Below are 20,806 nucleotides of genomic sequence, written 5' to 3'. Positions count from 1 at the left end.
GGATGATACAAGGCTGGTGTGATCCCAGAATCCATCCTGATGCCCTAGGAATAACACAGAGATGGGTCCTAACCAGTAGCCAGATATTCCCTCAGCTGAGCTTGGAGTCTCCTCTCAAAGCAGGCAGTGGAGCCTGCAGGTGGCACACAAGGCTTAGCCTTGGGGAAGAACCTTCCATGGTGGCCTGTTGAGCCACAGGAGAAACCTAACTGTCTATGCATGGCCCCAGCTGGCCCCACTCCCAGCCCTGCCTAGGCAGCTCCCCATACTGGGGTTCAAGCAATCCAGCTGGCAGGTATGCTGGCAGGGACTGGATTCTGGCCAGAAACAGAAACTCATGAGCCTTGCTCGAATGCCAGGTTCCACAGCTTGGGCCAATTTCTCCCTGGTATGCCTCTGAGTTCCTTCAGAGAAGTAGCTGCAGTGTGGTTTCCCTGGGCCCCGTTCTTGGGCAAGGAACTGATTTGACACATTTAAACACCTCTAGTCTCTCTCATTTGAGTCAGGCAAAGGACAAAGAACACAACAAAGGATGTATATAAGGAGACAAAGGGATAGATTTTTTGTAACTGGGAAGGATTCCAGAGATGGAGAGGGTGGGGGAGGGGCCAGGGTCACAGGAAGTAAGTAGAATAAAAATGCGCCATGTCCAGGACCTAATAACCTCAATGAATATTACAACATGAGCTAAGATTAATATTATCAACTAGAGTGAAAATGGGGGAAAGGGATTTAGATCAGGAAGGCGAGAGGCAGGGAAAAGGGGATTTAAAGAAGTTATAATATGTGTGTGTGCCCACTCCCCAAGATGATTATAAATGGCATGTACTGAAATCATATACTAATTAAAAGAAAGAAAAGAAAAGAAAACTGGTCTAGCTTGAAGTAACAGCCTTCTCCTATCTCTGGAAATGCCTCAACATGGTGGGACCGGCCCATCCCACGTGGACAAGAGCACTGCCCCCTGCTGGCCAGGTTCCTGAATGTTCTCCCAGAGGCCTCCCAGGCTATGTGACAGTGCCCACACATCCCTCTGCCTCTCCTGCTGTGCAGGGGTGAGAAATGCCACAGTTTGACTTTTCTAGAGAAAGAAAGGCTAGCTCTTACATGTCCTCCTTTGGGGGTCTTTATTCCAGCTCCTGGTGCCCACAGCACTGGCCTCAGCTCCTCATGTGCCTGACTGGCCATACTCCTGCCAGCTCCTCTGGGACTGTAAAGCTTTCTGCCATGCTCTGCTTCTCCCCAGCTAATCCTCATCTCACCAGCCATGGCTCTGGCAACTCGCTGATGGGCGTTGGCTGTGGTGTGCTTTCCTATCACACTGTTAGATACTCACCATCGGAATCTAGCCCACCACTTGCCTGGTTGACTGGTGCTGGTTCCCTCTCCTGACATTAGAAATGAAGATCCTAAAGCTCTCCAGGAAATGCCAGCGATGGCCTTGCATGATAAATCCCTCCCTCCTACCCCGTTAATCTTATGTGATCATTCCCAGGACTCTGCAATCCATGCTCACTCGCTACATGAAGAAATCTCTCCTCCATAAGCTTTTCTTAATGTTTCTTCTGGTTCTTTGTGATTGTCACTGTTGCCAGTTCCCTGTTATTTCTACCCACCGGGATCGGAGCTCAACATACTCTCTTATTGCCCTGTGTCTTCCTGTGTCCAGGAAGCTGGATGATCCCATAGTTTGAACTATCTCTTTCAGGTCAGTGCCTCCTGATTTAGTCTTTCTATCCTAGACTGCTTTCTGGTTATATAGAACCAATTTTCCACTGCATATTAAAAACCTCTCCATGGTACTTTATGCTTAAACTATTATTATAATATGTGTGGTGGTGTACTTAGTTAGTGGTGGAGTAGTTGCCTAGCATGTCTAAAACTCTGGGTTTGACCCAGAGTACTACATACATAGATAAAATAATCTAAACATATTGTCAGCCTTTTGCTATGCGTCCTAAGTCAATGGTATCACCTTCTTCCAATTTCTTGAGTCAGACACGATAGAACAGATGGGGCCACTAGCATTTCTTCCAAATCTACCTTCAATGATGTACAAAGGTCAGACCAGAACCAGAGGCAGTGGCAGCATTCACACTATGGGGACCAGCCAAGCACAGCAGAAGCAAACTATCTCTCCCCTACTGCCACCCAACTCCCAGAACTGGTTGATAAAAATTTAGAAACATACTACCATCCCTGTCCTTTAGTCCTCTATTCTATATAGGCATCAAAAATTTGGGGTTCACGTCTGAGTCACTGTCAGGTTTCACACTCTCTCACCTAGATGCTGCACGTTCTCATTGTCTATATTCTCATGTACCTGTTTGGCTGTCAGAGAAAACGAGCTGATCATGTCATTCCCTTCTTGCAGGGATTTGGAACTCAGCATGGTGGCCAACATGCTCTGCAGTTAAGGTCTCTTTTGTTAGAGCCCATTTGGAACTATGCTCTAGTGCTATGGAATAGTTTGAATTCCCCAAACCTACGACTTCATTTGGCCCCTTACTTTTGCTCCAGGGTGCTCCTCTCCCCAAATTCTCCTGTATTCTTCCCATCAAGAGCCTAATGAATAGAAACTTATCTTCCAGAAAACTCCGTTGTGAAGGTTTGCCTGCTGCTGCCCTTTATTTGTCAGATGAATTGTTTGTTAAATGATGGTGTAGGTAAAAGAAAAAGTACCATGGACATCTTCAGCTGCAGGAGACAGGACAAACCCAAGAAAGATGCTGGGGAGGACCCCGTGCCTGGCTTAGTTTCTAAGGGCTGCAGGATTCCCAGCAGGGGTGGGTGTGACCGGAAACAGGTAGAACTGACAAGCTTAGAGGAATAGCAGCAGCAGGGAGACCAGATTCTACCATGCAGTGCAAGGTGTACTGTGGGGGTGAGGCAGGGGAGGAGGACTGCGGACCGGCCACGGTGGGGGCGGGGCTGGAAAGGAGACACTGGGTGTGAGGTAGCCCTGGGCAGCAGCTGAGGCACATTTTTCCTGACATTTCAATCTCATAATGTATGCCTTGGTGCCTCCTCCCTCACCATCCTGATCTCAGTACTTCTGGGAAAGACAGGAATTCTTCACTAAAATTCAAGGATCCTTTTAAAATCAGGAGTTATAATTTTAAAGCTCAAAAACCAAACTCTATATTTCTGTTACATTTTTTTTTTTGATTCAAGTACCTGATTGGAAATCAAGATCATTGGAATTCTAACAGCAATTTGAGGACATGCTACATGTGATGCAATTGGAAAGAGTTATGTTCTCTCAGGTAGGAATTTTGGGGTCTACATAGAAATTAAAACAAAACAAAACATCCAGAAGTACTCCCTACCTACCCCAAACAAGCTGATACTCTAGTGTGCTAGAAAATACAACTTAAGTTTCATTACTACATTTTATCTTATTTTACAGCTGTAAAGGAATAGAGGAAGGTGATGATGACATTAAAATACAATTATTCCTGAGGCTTTGTTATATGCATGGCTACAGGTGCTACTTCAATATTCTCGTAACAGTCCTGGGAGGCAGGTACAATTAATTATTATTTCCATCTCATACACAAAGAAACTGAAAGTCAGAGGGATTCAATAACTTTCCTAATGTCATTCCCATTCCCCACTGGGGGGAGGTACTGGAAGACCTAGGGTTTGAACTCAGTGAATTAGTTTACCCATGATGTTGTAGGATCTTTCAGACAAACTGCAACTGAGAATGCGTCTTCGGGAAGGCATGGTGTCCTTTAGAAGGAGAATGTCAGTTCCAGATAAGGCAGAGGACAGAATTTAAACTCAAGGTCAAGTTGGGGTGCTGAGCAAAGAATGTGTGGAAAGAAGCAGCAGTGTGTAACTGGACTTCAGCGTGTGCTTCTGGCCACCTGCCTTGGACTCAAGGGCCAAATGAAGGTCAAAGAGTGTGGGAGGAGGTTGGAAAGCCAACATACTGATTAGGACACACTTTCCAGAAGTGGAGCCTTGTAAGGGAATGAAGGTCACAGCACAATGGAGTTTGATTTCTCTTGCCTTCAGACCTTCTTTAGAATGAGGCCTGTTCCAGTCTGGGGAGGAGACAGATTTGAAACCAAGAGAAGAAAACAAGGAAGGACGTTATATTATCGTTATCTTGTAGCTCCCAGCAGAGTAGAAGACAAGTTCACCCCATGGAGAATAAGTCAGTGCAATACTTAGAAAGTAGCTGCTATGGTGAATTTCTAGGGAATCTTAGGAAACAACGTACTATTGCCAGGATAAATTCAACGTCAGTAAAATATGTGTCATCAGCATGGTGATATAATTTCCTTTAGCAAATCCCAGTAGCTTTGGCCAAGGAATCAAAAACAACAACAAAATCACTTGAAAAGTAAAACTAGGATTATAGATAAGCAGGGGACAAAGGCAGCAGGTGACAGAAGGGCAGGCAGACTGGCGATGAGGCTGGTTGCCTGGGGACCAGGAATGCCAGTGCTGAGGACAGGTTTCTAGGGTAACAGGAAAAGATAGAATCTGATTTCCCAGTGAAGTATTCTCCACCTGAGCAGGTGAGGTGAGCCTGGTTCTTTGTGCCTGTGACAAGGACATCTGAGGTGTCTCTGCACCATGGTGCTGGGTCAGCAGGACTGATGGAATTGGGAGACAGGGGTGTTGGTATTATGATGTTGGTTGTCCTGGAGGTTGGCAAGGGCTGGAGAGGAAGACCAGGCCTGGTGATATGTCCAGAAGAAGGGCACATAGAGGTCTTGCAAGTCTGTATGTGGTGCCTTGGACTTCTGAGAAGGGTGTCTGAGATCTATGTGACCAAGGTTAGGGGGAAATGACCCAGAGACAACAGGGCTGGAGGTTAGGGAGGCCCAGCATACCACTCAGCCTTGTAGTATGCTCCAAGAAAGTGGAGAATAGACTGGGGTTTTTCCAAGAAAGCGAGAAGGAGACTCAATCTCACAAAGCCAAACAAGGACACCAGATGATGGTGATGCCCCAGCCATTCTGCAGCCCAGACGAGACCAGCTCAACGTGATTGGCTCCTCCTGGGAGCACCCATTCCTGTGTCTGGTCTGCATCCATGACACACATGTTTGGCGGCTAAGGAACTGAATGGGGTAGAGAAAAACTATGACTTTTTTTCTTTAAAACCTGTAATTTGACTCTACATTCCATGGTGTGCCACAATTTATAATTTTGCCCTGTACCACTTGCATGTCCTAACAGCCATGATGCATTCCCACATGTTATTCTGCTGTGATTTTAGAGGAAGATACCAGTATGTCTTCAATTTCACTCGCCTGTCAGGTGGTTTACTGTCTATTTGCAATGCTATGCAATCATCCGCGATTAATAAAACTCAGCTAACCAGATCAAACAAAGCATGGCTGTGTGCCATTTGCCACAGACATTCTTGAATTCTAGGAGACTTTAGAACTTGGACTCTCAATTTTCTGGAATCTCAAAATTGTGAAAATTTGTTTTCAAAGGACTCCCAGGAAAAAAATGTTAATGCCATCCGTGAATCAGCAAAGAGAGGCAGCTAAGAGCATGGGCGCATGAATCAGACAGGCTTGTGGTCAGATAGGCCAAGGAAGCCAGTTGGCAATCACCAGGCTTCGGCTTGGATTTCTGGTCTTTAAATGGGGATGTCTGTCTTGTAGCACTTCTTGGGGGACTATGGGAGAAAGTGCATGTGAGGAATTTCTCATGCTAACTGCTGGATAAATGTGATTGCTTTTTAGTTTACCTTAATGTTTTTATTATTTTGTTTGTGAGTTCTTCCAGGAAAGCTGTCAGGTGACTGAGGAACTATCAGTAAACTAAGCATGGACACGCACGCACACACACACACACACACACACACACACACACGCACACACGCACATGCCTCTGGAGAAGTCTTAAAATAAGAACTGCTCGTTTCTGATTTTGTTGTTACCATAAGAAAGCTCAGGAGGGTACATGAGGTACTGAATAGTTTTTTATAGATACTGATTTTATTTTATAGATGAAGAAAGAGTATAATACAAAGGAGGAAAAACACCCTGAAGCTCTCTTTCCACGTCTCGGTCTTGCTTTCCCACTACCTCTGTGCTGCCTGATTCCCAACTGCTGGTGCAGCAGCCTCGAATTCATTTGTTTGTGACCCTTTTACACAAAATGTGCTCACACATGTATAGATACGTATGATGTCACAGACAGTGAGGATACAGGTGAATGCCATATGCAATTAGCTTTGAACAGAGCAAGCTATGTATGATATTAACTCTTTCTAGTCAGCTTACTATTTGCACTTATTTGAAGAGCTATCCAAACTGCTATGTTTTAAACCAAAGGTATTCCATATTTGCATCGTTGTTGGTTTTTGAATAAAACTACTGAATAAAACTACTTTAGTACTAAAAAGTAACTTTTCTGCTATTAATCAGTCAAATACAAACACCTTATTAGAGAATGCCAGAATTTCAGTTTAATGTAGACAAGGCTCAATCATGGATTCTAGGTGGGAGAAGCTGTAGTGAAGTAGAGAATATAAATCCAGGCAAGAAAGCCTCAAAAATGCATCTGTTAAGTGGGCAGAAATTCTCAAAGCTGCCTTTTCTGAAAGCTGTGCCTTAGCCTCACATGTCCCATCATCTATTGCGTGTAAATCCAAGCTTTGCTTCATTTGCTTTGCTCACAAATCAGAAATTCATTGATGTACAGAAAATGAAGCAGGCTGGGCAGACCTTAGGGGAGGGACACCCCTGGGCGAGATGGGCACTGGCTACTTACCACTACACACGGGCGCCTGGCAGGGTCTGATGAGAGGCAGCGGGGGGAGGTCCCTGCACATGGCCTCGCTGAGGGTGACGCGCCGGCCTTTGGCTGTCAGCCGCTGACACACCTGCTTCCTTCTCTGGAGCCCGACACCACAGCTGACCGAGCACTGCAAAGAGAGGTGGCTGAGGTCAGAGCCCACAGGACACCACCGACAGCACTGAGGCCTGCAGTGGCAGAGTGCGGGGGCCCACATCAGGCTGTGCCTCCCCGACTGCTTCCCCACCTGCAGTGTCTCCCCTGGCACGGAGGTTCCCTTTCTTCTTCCACCTTCCTTGCACCCTTCCCTTCCCTCCTCTCCCCTCCCCTCCCCTCCTCTCTCCTCCCCTCCCATCCCCTCCCCTCCCCTCCCATCCCCTTCCCTTCCCTCCCCTCCCCTCCCCTCTCCTTCCCTCCTCTTTCCTTCTTTTCTTATTCCTTTTCTCCATTATGTCATTCTTCCTGAGATTAGTTAACTATTTTACAGTAATTTATGGCTGTGACACTTGTTTTCAACATTGTAATTGATAAATCTAATTTATTTTTAGTTATTTATGCATAGTAAAATGATTTTGATTTTGTTTTTAAAAAGATACATTCTCATCACCAAGGATATGAGATGGAGATGTAGACAGAGTCACAGAAATGCCCAGGATCAGAGTTTCATTGCTGTGTTCTACCAAACATTTAAGAAAGAACTAATACCAGTCATTCTTAAGTTATTCCAAGAAATTTAAGAGGAAATACTTCTTACAGACATAGGAGTCTAGCATTATACTGATGCCATAACCATTCAAGCATGCAATAAAAAAAAGAAAATGACAGGCCAGTATCTTCGACGAACATAGATGCAAAAAATGCTGACCAAAATACTAGCAAATGAAATCCATTTTAACGAATGTTAAAATTATTCACCATGATCAAGACTCATTCCAGAGATGCAAGGATGGTTAAACATATGCACATCAATAAACACAACACATTACATCAACAGAACAAAGGGTAGAAATTACATGCTCAATAAGAACCGTGGGAGCAATGAAACCCAAAATGTGTAATAGTCATTATACAAAAGAGAGGAAAAGAAAGTGCTCTAAACTATATAACTGCATGTATATTTAAGTGTATAAGATAGAAAATGATATCACAGAGTTTTATTGGATCATTGAACAGAACTGTTTGCAGTATCATTGTTGGAATGTCCACTCTACAAGCTTTAATTTTGTGACTGGAACAATTATTTCTAAGATGGCAATATGTAATCCATTAACTTCTTCTGTAAATCTGTATAACTTGTACCCTTTCACTGTTTTTTTTCTTTTCTCCTTAAATAAAATTTTAAAAAAATTAAAAAAAAAAGAAATTACATGCTCATTCAATAGGTGCAGAAAAGGCATTTGATCAAATTCAACATCACTTCATGATAAAAATGTGAAGGAAATTAGGTACAGAAAGAATATACCTCAATACAATAAAGGTCTTATATGGTAAGGCAACAGCCCAAATTATACTGAATAGGGAAAAGGTTTTTCTCTAAGATCTGAAACTAGCACTATTTAACATAGTACTAAAAGTCCTAGTCAGGGCAATTAAGCATGAGAAAGAAAAAAAGAATCCAAACTGGTATCCGGGCATAGTGGCACACACTTGTAACCCCAGCACTTGGCAGGCTAGGGAGGAATGATCACTGTGAGTTTGAGGCCAGGCTGAGCTACATAGTGAGCTCAAGGTCAGCCTTAACTACACAGAGAGACCTTGTCTCAAAAAAAATTTTCAAATTGGAAAAAGAAGAATTCAAGTTCTCACTATTTGCATATGACATGCTGTTATATGTAGACAACAACAAAAATCTATTATAAGTAATAAATTTATCAAAGCTGCAGGGTCCACTTCCTAAAGATACTTGATAAAAAGAACTTCCAGAATTTCTTCAGAAAATGACAAGAACCACGGCATAAGTGTGTTGAAGTAAGGAGGATGTTTCCAACCGGAGGGTTAAAGCTGATGTGCTTTTCACTATAATGGACTTTCAAAAATGCACACATTAGCCATATACTTCGCCTACCATTTGTACACATAACAAAACATCATATGGTAAACAGGGTCTTGATGCTTCTCTGTTCCTTTTCTGTAGAGAGCAATGCAACATGAGAACAATCGTGGGCCATGCTGTCTTAGATTTTGCAAACTCTTACACACCTTATGCAGGCTGTATTAGAGGGTGAGATTTTCTTGGCCCTGGGTGTTTCTGGCCCAGGGTATACCCTGATGACGTGTTGATGAAAGCCTTTAATGAAAGACACTGACTATTCTTATTTTGTCTCCAAATATTTTTCCTTTCTATTTATTTTGATCCTTTCAGTGAATACCAGTTAGCTTACATTTGCTCTATTTTGTCTGCCCTCATACCCACCACTGCCGCCAGCAACTGGTTTTATATCTTTGTTCTTTTCCATATCATTTTGGATGATTTATTTTAGCCTGTGTACGAGGTCTCTTTGTTTTCAGTGGTTTCCTTTCTGTGGTTTTGTTGCTCATACATTTTTTCTGCTAATTTTATATCTTGTTTTTTCCCAACTGTTTTGCTTTTTTATATCCATTATTTTATAATCTCTCTCTCTCTCCTGATTTTTCTCCCATGGTACTGGTGACTGAACTCAGAGCCTTTGTACTGCCCCAGCCAATATTTTTATTTTTTGGAGACACAGTTTCAATAAGTTCCTAACTTTTCCAGGCTGGTCTCTAACTTGTGATTCTCCTGCCTCAGCCTCCCAAAGTTCTGGGATTTCAGGCATCCCCATGCCTATCTTGATCCTTTCTTTTAACCCCCATGGCCCTAGACATTATGATTATGACTTCTTGTGAGAACGTGGGATCTAGCTGTTGGAATTTTTCTCATGGGAACACCTTTGTGGTGTCATTTGTGTGACTCTTGCTTTAGGAATCTTCCCCACCCTAACTTCCTCCCTTTACTTTGATTTCCTCGTTTTTCACGCACAGATTTTCTGCAATGGAAACACACACACACACACACACACACACACACACACACACTGCCGCCAGTATACTTCAATTTATTAGTTGCCCAGGTAACAGTTTCTGTTCCAGATCCAGTTGCTACTGTGATGCATAGCTGGTCACCATGATGCACATTATATAAATAAACCAATTCCCAACTGACAAGCCATTCTGCCTCTCCACTTCCTGCTTGCTTATCTCCTATAAGCCCTAGACCACCAGAGATCAGGGCCTGATATTTGGAGCATGATCCCATCAGTGCCCACTGACATAAATAAATCTCCCTCTAAGCTCTGGGTGTCAATTCAGTGTTCCTGCCTGCCACTGCATCTTCACTGTCCTTAGTGCAACTGGCTGTGCCTGACACCAGCCCGGTCCGTGAAGAGGGCAGTGTAGATCAGTTTATCTCCAATGCTCTATCACCAAGCCTTTCATATCTTTTATTCACAAGTCTGTTTGGGTTTTGGTATTTGAATGGATGGTGGGACTAAACAAAGAGCCTTTAACTAACAGGCTCCTGTAACAATTTGGCAATTGCTGTCTCCCCTTCCTTCACCCCATTTCATCTCTGGCACCCTTCCTTGGGAAGGAGGCATAAAAATTATGGCCCCTCCTTCAGCCCTATCTCAGCCTGCAGCCCTGCAGAGATTGTCTCTGTTGTTTTGTGGGCAGCTCGTGGTCCTCAGCCTAAAGTTTCTGTGATCAAAGAACCATTTAGGTTTGATCATTTCAGGACTACCACGCTCACTGTCCGGGAAACCAACAACCCGCCTGAGGCGGGAGGAAATACTTGTCAGCGTTCAACCTTGCCTCTCATTTCAGTCCAGATTTTATGCACTTTGGCAGGTGTGTTTCATAATTTATAGCTTGGGACTGTGGCCATTTCATTGTTCATTGAAGACAGAGCTTTCCCTCCTTCTCTTTGTGGGTTTTTGTTGGGTTTCAAAGGAGGAGAACGGAATTTTTAAAAATGCCTTTATTGTCATGTTTTGAAGAAAACCCTAATTACCAGTTCTGTTTTGTGCATAAAGCAGCTTCATGTAGGCTTTGGAACAACTATTTTAAAGTTACCATTTACCAAATTATCATTTTTTTTCAGTGATCAAATAATCATAAGGTTCCTACATAATGAAACTCAATGTCAGCTTTTTATCAAACTACCACCAAGCCACTTACATTCACACCACAGTGGTTATAAAGCCTCAAACACTGCGAATAAGACATTTTTAATGATATGAATTTGACATGATCTTTTCCTTTATTATTAGTGGTAGGGTCATTTTCTGAATGGGTTAGGTTCAGAGGAAGAATGCCAGAAGAGAATGCTTACAGAGTGAGAGGCAATGCCTTTAATGATCAATTTCTCTAGTTATCGCCCACAAATAATCAGCCTTTTAATCATTTCCCACAAAGCAGCAAACTAAGCCAAAGCTTCGCCTGTGATTTCTCCATGGACACCTACCGGATTCCCCAGGAGGAAGCTGTGTAAACGATAAACCTTGGCTTCTTACACCACTACGACCATTTGCCTATGGCCTTTAAACCTGAAGATCAGTGTGGCAGGATGAAAATTCCAAGGCTTACATTCCCTGTACTAAAGTATACTAATTACAGCGCCCTCTGTCGCTTTCCAGTATGAAGTTGTATTGTCAAGAAGTCTGGTGCCAATATGAGTTCCCCTTTAATAAGTGACTTAATTTACCTACATTTTTCTTTATCTTTAAATGCCAGTAGTTTTAGTAGAACTTGACTTGATAGTACCCATTTGAAGTCAACTTTCCAAGGCATATGGAATGCTCTTTTAATCTGGAAATTTAAGGTTTGTATTGTTTTGTTCTTTTGCATTATCTTAGCAGTTTTGTTTTTCCTGGGATACACTATTTATTGGTTTTTCTCTCACCATCTTTTCTATGTATCAGTGTCAATCCATCCTTTTTATTTCTCTTAGATTCTTTCCACTTCCTCCTTTCTTTTATTTCCCCTGTTACATTCTCTATATCTAGGTGTTTTGGGCTCCTTCTAAGTTTAGTCCACATTCTGCACATTTTGCCCTTCATTTTCTAATTCTTTCCTCAGTCTGCCTCTTTTCACATCATCTAGTTATTTATTCACCTCATTTCTCAGATTTTATATTTTTATTTTTCTCTGTCATTTTCCTAGTTTCCTTTTGCTCAAATTTAACCTTAAGTTACATTTCCATCTGCTTCAAGGCCAAATTTTCATTATTTTGCTGTGGTATTGGTGCTTTTCCCTTACAGTATCTTTGTATGGGGTTTACTGCAGCACCCATATAAGGGACATACATGGTTTCTGTGCTTTTAGTAAAGAGAAGTGAGGAGCTGGTTTTTTCCTATTGAAAAGAAACACTGAACAACTTGGCTACCATCTTAGTTACTTTTCTCATTACTGAGACAAAATACTCGAAAGCCACAAGTTAAGGGCAGAAAGGTTTATTTAGCTCACAGTTTGTAGAGGTTTCAGTCCATAATCAGCTGGTTCTAAGGCAGGGTGACATCACAGAGCAGAAATGGTCCATGGCAGGCAGAAGACAGCAAAAGCAAGCAAGGGGGCAACCACAGCTCTTTCTATCCTTTACATCTTATCCATGCTACTACTCAAGGGCAGGCAGTACTCACACCCTTAATTCTAGTGCTCTTGATCCTAGCATTGCACTATGAAGCAATCACACAGTCTAGATCCAGCCACCTCTGAAAAGCCTCTTCCATGACCATGTGAGGCTTGGGGACACTTAGATACAAGACATAACAGCCACAGTTTCGAGAACTGTATGCTCTCAACTATGAATCCCAAAGCACTGATCATTCCCTTTCCTCTCCCTAGTGTGTTCTCAGTATGGATCACACTTTCAGCCAGTCCTCTCGGGGACTTCTGGAGGCTTGGGGATGTGAGCTCTCTGATCTTCCCAGTGTCCTCCGGGCCCTTCAGTGGGTCTGTGTGGTAGCTCCTGCACTCCTCACTCTCTGGTATCCGGAGTCTTCTCATGAGTTCACTCATTGGTCTGAGATCTACTGGTTCAGGGCTCTCTTCTGAGCAGGATCACTTCCTTGTAGCAGTATTAACTGTTGATTTTTTGACCCTGTGACTTCTTTTTTTAATCTCTCCCTAGCTGATAACTTTGTGTTTCTGCAGTGTCTGCAATTTGTGTGTAGTTTGGCCTTGTCCCTTATATCACTTGCATTAAAATGATCGATATTTCTTATTTTCTTTTGCAATCTTAGTTGGCATGCACATGCACACCTGTATGTACTCACGCAGTAAACCCAGGGTCTTCGTACTGAGCTTCACCCCCAGTCCTTTTAAACAATTTCTTCTTTTGAGACAGGGCCTGTTAAGTTGCTAAATTACTCAAGCTGGGCCCAAACTTGTAATTCTACTGACTCAGTTTCCCAGAGTGCTGTGATTATACACATGTAGTACCATGTCTGGTCTTTTTAAATGAGGGATTTGAAGATATTAAGTAACTATGATGACACAAAGTGTTCAAAAACATGCTGGATAAAAGACAGCATTTATTTATTTATTTGGTACTGGGAATCAAACTCAGGACCTCACATTTGACAGGCAGGCACTGTACCCCTGAGCCCAGCCCATAAGACCCTCTTTAATAAATAGTGCTTGGAAGACTGAGCCACATGCAGAAAATTGAAACTAGAATTCAATCTCACACGCTGTATAAAATTAAATCAAAGTGGATCAAAGACTTAGATGTAAAACCAGAAACATTGAAGCTGTTGAAAGACAATATAGGGGAATATTTCAAGCCATAGGCACAGGCAAGGACTTCCTGAACAAGACTCCAAAAACACAGAAGAACAGTAACAAGAATCAACAAATGAGACTAAATCAAATTAAAAGGCTTTTGCCTTAAAAAACAAACAATTAACAGAGTGAAGAGGCAGCATGCTGAACAGGAGAAAACCTTTGCTAGCTATTCATTTGATAGAGGATTAATATCTAGAATATACAAGGAACTTTTAAAAATTAACCTCCATTAAGCAATGAATCCAATAAAAGTGGGCCAATGAACTGAATAGAGAATTCTAAAAAGAAGTTGTCAAATGGTCAAAAGGTATATGAAAAAAATGTGTAACATTTCTAACTATCAGAGAAACATACATTAAAACTATACTGAGAGCACTTCTAGCTCTAGTCAGCATGACTACCAAGAATACAAAAAATAATGAATGCTTGTGGCAATGCCTGGGAAAACGGAGCCCTGTTACATTGCTGGTGGGAATGGGAACTAGTGTAATGACCGTGGAAATCAGAATGGAGATTCTTCAAAGGTTAAACAAAGAAATATCATTTGAGCTACATACTCTTGAGCATATTCCTGAAAGAATTAAGGACTACATATTACAGGAGTCCATGTGCATCAATGTTCATATCAGTGTAATTCACAATAGTGAAGTTGTGGAAACGGCCTAGACCCCCATAAACATGCAGTGTATACAGAGTTGACGACGCTGACATAATAAAGAATAAAGTCATATCATTTGCAGGAAATGAGTGGAACTGGAAATCATCAAGGGAAGTAAAATTAGACAGATTTAGAAAGTTAAATATCAGATATTTTCTCTCATAGGAGAGACCTAAAAAAACATAAACGGATACTTAAAATGAAGAAATGAGGACAGAAAGTCAAGAGTTAGACACTTCTGGAGACACAGAAAGGGGCAGGCAAGAAGAGAGAGGACAAGGAAAGAGAAACACAGGACTCAATTGGTTAAAATGCTTTGAATGCATAACCACCTCCCCAAAGAACTCACTCAGTGTCAAATCACACTGACATGCACTGATAAAATACAACTAAGACAGAAGAACAGAAAAGCTTTTAGAATTAACCTTGAGAACTAGAATATTCTTTATTCACAGAAGGAGCACATGAACAAAAAATTAGTTCATTGGGATCACAGATCTCACACAAAATCCCAACTAACTCCACAGGATTTTCAATTGCTAGAACTGCATCCAGACATATTTCCTCAGCCTGTCAAACACCAGTTATGAAGAAAAAGATTTAGAAGTATTTTAGAGAAGCCCAATCAAGCTTCTTAGAATTTGTGTTTTAAAAAATTGTGGGGATTCTAACTTCTTGAGGGTTTTCCATCTAAGTACCACCAATGAGCTCAACCTGTTTCATCAATAAGACTGTGCATGTGAATGTGCATGGGCACAGGATGAGAGAGAGTGTGCAAGAACCTTGACAGTATCCAGGTTCTTGAAGGAAAGAACCCTGGTCACTCCACCGATTTCTGTGGTGTAAGTACTTCCTTCATGACTGACTTCAAGCTGTCAATTCACTGTCACTGTGCACAAGATGGGAAAACTTATAATTGGCTCTCACAAGCCGGTATGAATTGGCCCCTAAACAAGACTATGTCTATAAATCAAAACTAGTATATCTTTTGAAAACTACAATGCTATATTTGGAAATGTATGTGAACCCCATGTTCTTTGTAAAAATTCTCATTTATAAAGATTCTTTCTTTCTTTACTTAAAATATTGATAATATTTCAAGAACTGAAGAGTGGGACGGTATAAGCCATTGGACACAGGAAGTGAAGAAGTCAGGCTTTATTGCAAGGTGGGGTACCTGCCACAGAGACGGGAAGAGAGTGAGGAATGGGCTGGGGCTCGGTGGAGAGGTTGTTCCCTGCTTTCCTATGATGGGAATGGAATGTATTTGTTCTGCATGTAGACCTGAGGATGAGATGCTGAGGATGAGTCTGCTCCTAGAGATGAAGTGTCATCTGTAAGAGTTAGAGAAGTGATGACTCTTTCCTCAACTACAGAAGAAAGTAAAGCAATGGAAATTCAAAGCTCAAATAGTGAGTTTTGCGAAAAGTTAGAAAAAGAAAAATCAACAGGCCAGATGCAGTTAGGTATGTAAGAGAAAAACCCAAACACCCAGAAACATCACAAAAGAGAAAGATGAAAGTAGACAAAACAGTCCAAAGCTCCATCAAAGCACAGAAAATAAAGGGGAGAAGGCTCCAGCCTCAGAATGAGGGCACAGAACAGGCTTTGAGGGGTATGGTCACAGACATCCACCATTGAGAAAGACTGCCATTGATGAATCAAAGGTTTTTTCTTAAAACTTGGAAAGCTGTATCAGAACTGAAGGCTCCTTTCCACACAAAGCTTTGGTCCAGATCTGAGGAACCAAGGCAAACTAATGAGCCAATGAATGGACAAAGCTCCAACACACCATGAATCCAGCCAATGCAGGGAGTGGGGACTGTTCCAGCTGTAGGCCAGCAGGCCTGGCATGATGAAGAATGGAAATTCTGGTGTGGCTCCTCAGCCCTTCCGTTTCTAGGGGTAGCGGCCAGACCCCATATGGAAGAGCTTTATCCAGAACCACAAGATGGATGGCTGCCCCCAAATGAGCCATCCCATGGCACCTAGAGTAGTTTGGCAGGAAGCTTTTGGGAAGGGTGGCAACTTAGTGCCAAAGTCACTGCCAAAACAAAGCAACTCTGAAATGAATGGAAATTTCAACTAACAGGAGAAAAGTTGAACTCAGGAGGAAACTTGAACTGCTACGTACCAGGTCGTAAGCCTGGATGGACCCAAGTCCAGACATGGCTGTCAGTGTCTCAGGCCGAGGTTAGCTCTGCCTTCCTCACATGTGTGTGCATTTCCTGTTCCTCCGGGCTTGGGTTTCTTGGAGGTGTGGCCTTGGTCTGGAGTGCAGGAGTCTTGACAGACCACCTGGTTATATGAGCACTCACTCTGTGTCTTGATGAACCGACTTTGCCCAGGTCCAACTCAGATCATGCAGGTAACCTCCACTTTCATTCCCTTCTCTTGTTTCTCCCAGGAAAATCCCTCCCAATAAATGACTTTCCTCTCTTGTGTTAGAAGGCCTAAGTTTTTCTAAAATTCGCCACTTCAGCACTACTCTGCATTTTCTATGACTTTGCAAAGACACTTAAGGGAGTGTATTTATTATAATCTTGGAGTTCTGCAGGGCCCTAGGACCTCTTGGCCTCAGAAATATTACAGCAAAGATAGGAAGACCATATGGTTTGCTCAGGAAGTAGCACTGCATTGAAATACAATAAAAAGTAAGGTCACTGTGAGTTCAAGGTGGGAAATGCTGCATCATTCTAGGGAGTAAAAGGCTTACAGAGGAAGGAAGGAAACTGAGAGCCCTCAGATTCAGGATCACAGACACAAAGGCCAGTGTGTGCATGGTGCTGGGACATCAGCGACACACAACTAGCAACTGCAGGTCACATTACTGGCTCAGAGAACCGGCCAGAGAGGAAAGCGGCAATGTTATCTCCTCTTCCCACTCTAAAAGCCCAGAGTAAAGTTTATTCCACCAGACATGATGGAACTGTGAAGATCTCTTTGTCCGTAGTAGAAATAAAAGAGGCGGACAGTGGGTATTTCAGAGCATAGCAGTGGCTCTAGGAGTTCCTTGGGGCACTCGGGAGTCGATGCCTGGCTTCTTACCCTGTCCTTCCACGTCTGGCCCCTCTTGAATCAGTGCAGTACTTGCTCTAGGATGTCACCACGCAGGGCCATTTCTTCCTCAGGCACACTGGAGGGCTGAGTAATCCAAACCCACATGGGGCAAGTACAGAAATACTTCTCAAGCTCAGTGTGTGTGCCAACACCCAGATTCTCCTTCTTGGTGAAATTTGAGATTCTTCATTTCTTACAAGCTCCCCCATGATGTCTATCTGACTGGTCCCCCACACTACGTATCCCAAGGAGAAAAAGCCTTCTCTCTTCAGAATCATGTTCCTTCCCTTTCAGTGGGGCGGAGTTGGTTGGCCTAGACAAATACTGTCCACAAGACTAGAGATCTTCCTCTCTAATCTTTGTCTTGACCTCCTATTTGATCCAGTCCCAAAAGAATTTCCTAATAATGTCTCTTCTTTGGGGCTGATATTGTTCCATGAGAAAATAGAAGGGGAAATCAAATGAAGCAGCTTTTCTGGAAAAGCTTAATGGGACTGTCTTCTCCTTCGTCCCAGATCAGGGAGGTTGGCTCCTGTGCAGTAGCTGTGCCTTTTAGTTTAGGACCCAAGAGCTAGAGAAGACAGTTATCTTGTCCCTCATGCCACTGAGCTCCAGTGTGGCACCTTAGGAGAATCCTGGCCACTGGCCTGTCCCCAGATCCTTTCAAGTTTAACAGAGGGAGTGGGTTATGGTGGTGGGATCTGAGGCCTTTATTGCTCTGCAGATCCTAGGAGAAAGATTCGTTGCTTTTCTTGGATATTTTATGAGTGTTTAGGGAAACATTTATGTAGATTTTTTAATAGTTAAGACAGTTTTATGATATTAGCTCTTAATGGAGCTAGACAGTTAAAGGAGAAGTACAAATCTATGAACATGTTTATAGAAGTAGTGTCAACCCAATCTGTGGCCAGAAATGTGGCTTTTCCTTCAAGGGGAATGAAAAAGGCCTACACTTCTGGATGTTTTCATATCAAACATCTCATATTATCCTAAAAATAACCAAAGCATTTACTGAAAGGAAAACGAGGGCTCAGAGGTTAGGTACACTGAAGAAGGACACCCAACTTACAGACCGGAGAGCTGGGCTCTACAGAAGGAAAGTTGCTTTGGCTGAAACAGTTTTGCTCTTGCCTGAAAAACTGAAATGTCTACTCTTCAATAAACTTACATCACACAGACTTGAGTTTGAGCCCTCGCTCTGCCTTTAGCTCAGTTACTTACTCTGAATGGACCTCTGTTCCCTCCCCTATGTAAGCAGAAACAATAGCTGCTTCCAGATGAGGAGAGCAAGTGTGACTGTGGTTGGCCTGAACTAGTGCTCAGGGAAATTTGTGAGTGTTAGTTATGGCCTGTTCTAGTTTCTTGAGGTTATATCTGATGCCGAGATTGGCTCTCTACTCCCAGAAGACAGACATCTGGTGGCAGTGACCTGACAGTACAAGATTGCGACAAATATGACTCATATGAATGATCTGTATTGCAGTTTGTGCTAAAACTTCAGCCTGGAGTCAAGGCCTGGAGAAAGACTACAGAGCTGCAGTAACACCATGAATTCAAAGCCCTGTAAGCTACTCTGGGGAGCTTGATTCTGCAAGCAGGGAGACTTGAGTATTTGGTGTGATTAGCACAGTTAGGGAAACATGGTTTTTCAAGCAGTCTGGAGATGGGACAGTGATAAGAGAGGCAGGGAAATCAGATGAGCAGTGTCACATAAAGGAAGGGACCTGTGAAACAGTCACAAGGAATAGATTCAGTTCCTACTTTGCCATCTGAGGGAGTTTATTTAAGCTACGGAATTGAATTTTCCCCACCTGAAAAATAAGACATCCTTACTAGACTGGGTCAAGTCCTGCCAGGACCCAAACAAAAGTCTGGAAGTCTATTTATTGCAATATTCCAAGCTTATGAAGAAAGGTAGAATGAACAGGAGCAGCAACAGACTGTAGAGGAAATGAAGACAAAGAAGATGTTCAGAAAGTGGAAATAAGAGGGGTTAATGGGTGATTCCCCAGGAAAGAAACACAGGAGGAGAGCAACCAAACTACTTTTGAGTTCATCCCGAGATACTGAGATGCCAGTGGTTCCAAAAGAAGAGATCACAGTGGAAGGAAGATAACAAAACAGTTTAGATAATATGGATGAAAATGGCAAATGAATCTTTCTGCCTGGCCCTGGAAAGGGTGCGCAGTCCACACGCGGCACCACTTGTGATTGGCACCCCACGTCTCACACTGGTCCTGGCCTTGTCCCACAAGGACATAGAATCTGAAAAGCGGGCGAGGGGCAGAAGGCAGGAGCTGCGCAGCACAGCAGCCCTTACCTTGGACCAGTCTCCTGCCACCAACTGTGGAGGACAGTCTGTCCTGGCACAGGACTTGTGAGAGGATGCCCGGGGTCCTTGGCACAGTTCATCAGGGAGATTCAAAAAGCTGCCATCTGTTAACAGCTGCCGACAGGTGACTCTTCGGTTCTGAGTGCCGCCGCCACATGTCCTGGTACACTGTGGAGACAGGAGGTGGTGAGGCTACAGCGGGCCCTTGCCTGGTGGCACCATGCAGGCCCCTCACCACCTAAGCATGGTGACTGTACCTGCTGCCACTCTTCAATGTGCCAGGCAGGAGGGCAGTCGAACTGGTTGCATGCCTGTAAGGCGTGGGGTTTTCCGTCTCCACACTTCTCTGGAGGCGCAGGGGACTCCTCTGGGTGCAGGCAGTGCACTTCCCGGGTCTGGATGCCAACCCCGCAGGAAGCTGAGCAGGGCCCCCAGGAGCCCACGTGCCACCTACACCAGGACCCAAGAGGAAAAGGTGAACAGTGACAGCATGCAGCCATCAGGTTCCAAGTTCTTCTTGGACCTCCAGATGGTAGACTCTGTATGGACGCCACAGCCACAGCATCTCTCGCAACAGACACAATTAAAATACAGAAACATAGAGCTGAGAGGCAAGAAATGTCAGAGGCTGTTGAAAGATCTTACCCATTTGAACAGATCCAGAATGAAAAGCAACAGATATTTTTCCCATCCTGCCCTTCCACCAACTATCAAAAATAAAATCTTGGTTTGGTTTTAAGCAGAGTCCCAAGGCAATGATGATTTATAGAAGCGTCAAAAGACATTTTAAATGCTCAAAAACACACTTAAACGGACATCGTAAGGGCACCAGGGTTCATTATTCAGAGTATCCCTAAGAAAATTCTTTTATGTTAGCACTGGATTTACAATATATATACATATATATAAAAATGTGATTCCTTTCCAATAAGATCGTGGAAAAATCAGGTTTTCTCATATAATATCTGAAAAATGAAAAACCAAGCAGCTGCTTTCGATCCATATTTCCAAATTATCTCCAAGGAAGAGTCCCCCAATAGACACCCCACCAAAGTGTGGGAACGCCCATTGTCCTATCCTAGCAGCACACTGAAGGATATAATCTAATAAAGCCTCTGCCCATGAATGTGTGAAAAATTACATGTTACGATTGTTTTAATTTATGGATGTTTAATTCTCAG

At 43.1% G+C, this 20,806-nt stretch overlaps 1 protein-coding gene across 6 annotated transcripts in view; it reads right to left on the bottom strand.

Moving 5' to 3' along the window:
• Positions 1-20,806, bottom strand: part of Adamtsl3 (ADAMTS like 3) — a 321,817-nt gene that overhangs the window by 62,709 nt on the left and 238,302 nt on the right. For all 6 annotated transcript variants that reach the window (XM_013158894.2, XM_013158893.2, XM_013158895.2 and 3 more), the window contains exons 18-20: positions 19,883-20,075; positions 19,614-19,793; positions 6,751-6,904 (exon numbers count right to left, since the gene is read on the bottom strand). In XM_013158894.2, the coding sequence (XP_013014348.1) occupies positions 6,751-6,904; positions 19,614-19,793; positions 19,883-20,075 (527 nt within the window). The remainder of the gene's footprint in view (positions 1-6,750; positions 6,905-19,613; positions 19,794-19,882; positions 20,076-20,806) is intronic.

Source organism: Cavia porcellus, unplaced genomic scaffold (assembly GCF_034190915.1).
Source record: "Cavia porcellus strain 051 isolate PalLab524CR breed Dunkin Hartley unplaced genomic scaffold, mCavPor4.1 scaffold_6, whole genome shotgun sequence".
NCBI lineage: Eukaryota > Metazoa > Chordata > Mammalia > Rodentia > Caviidae > Cavia > Cavia porcellus.
This window is presented reverse-complemented; position numbering and strand designations above follow the sequence as displayed.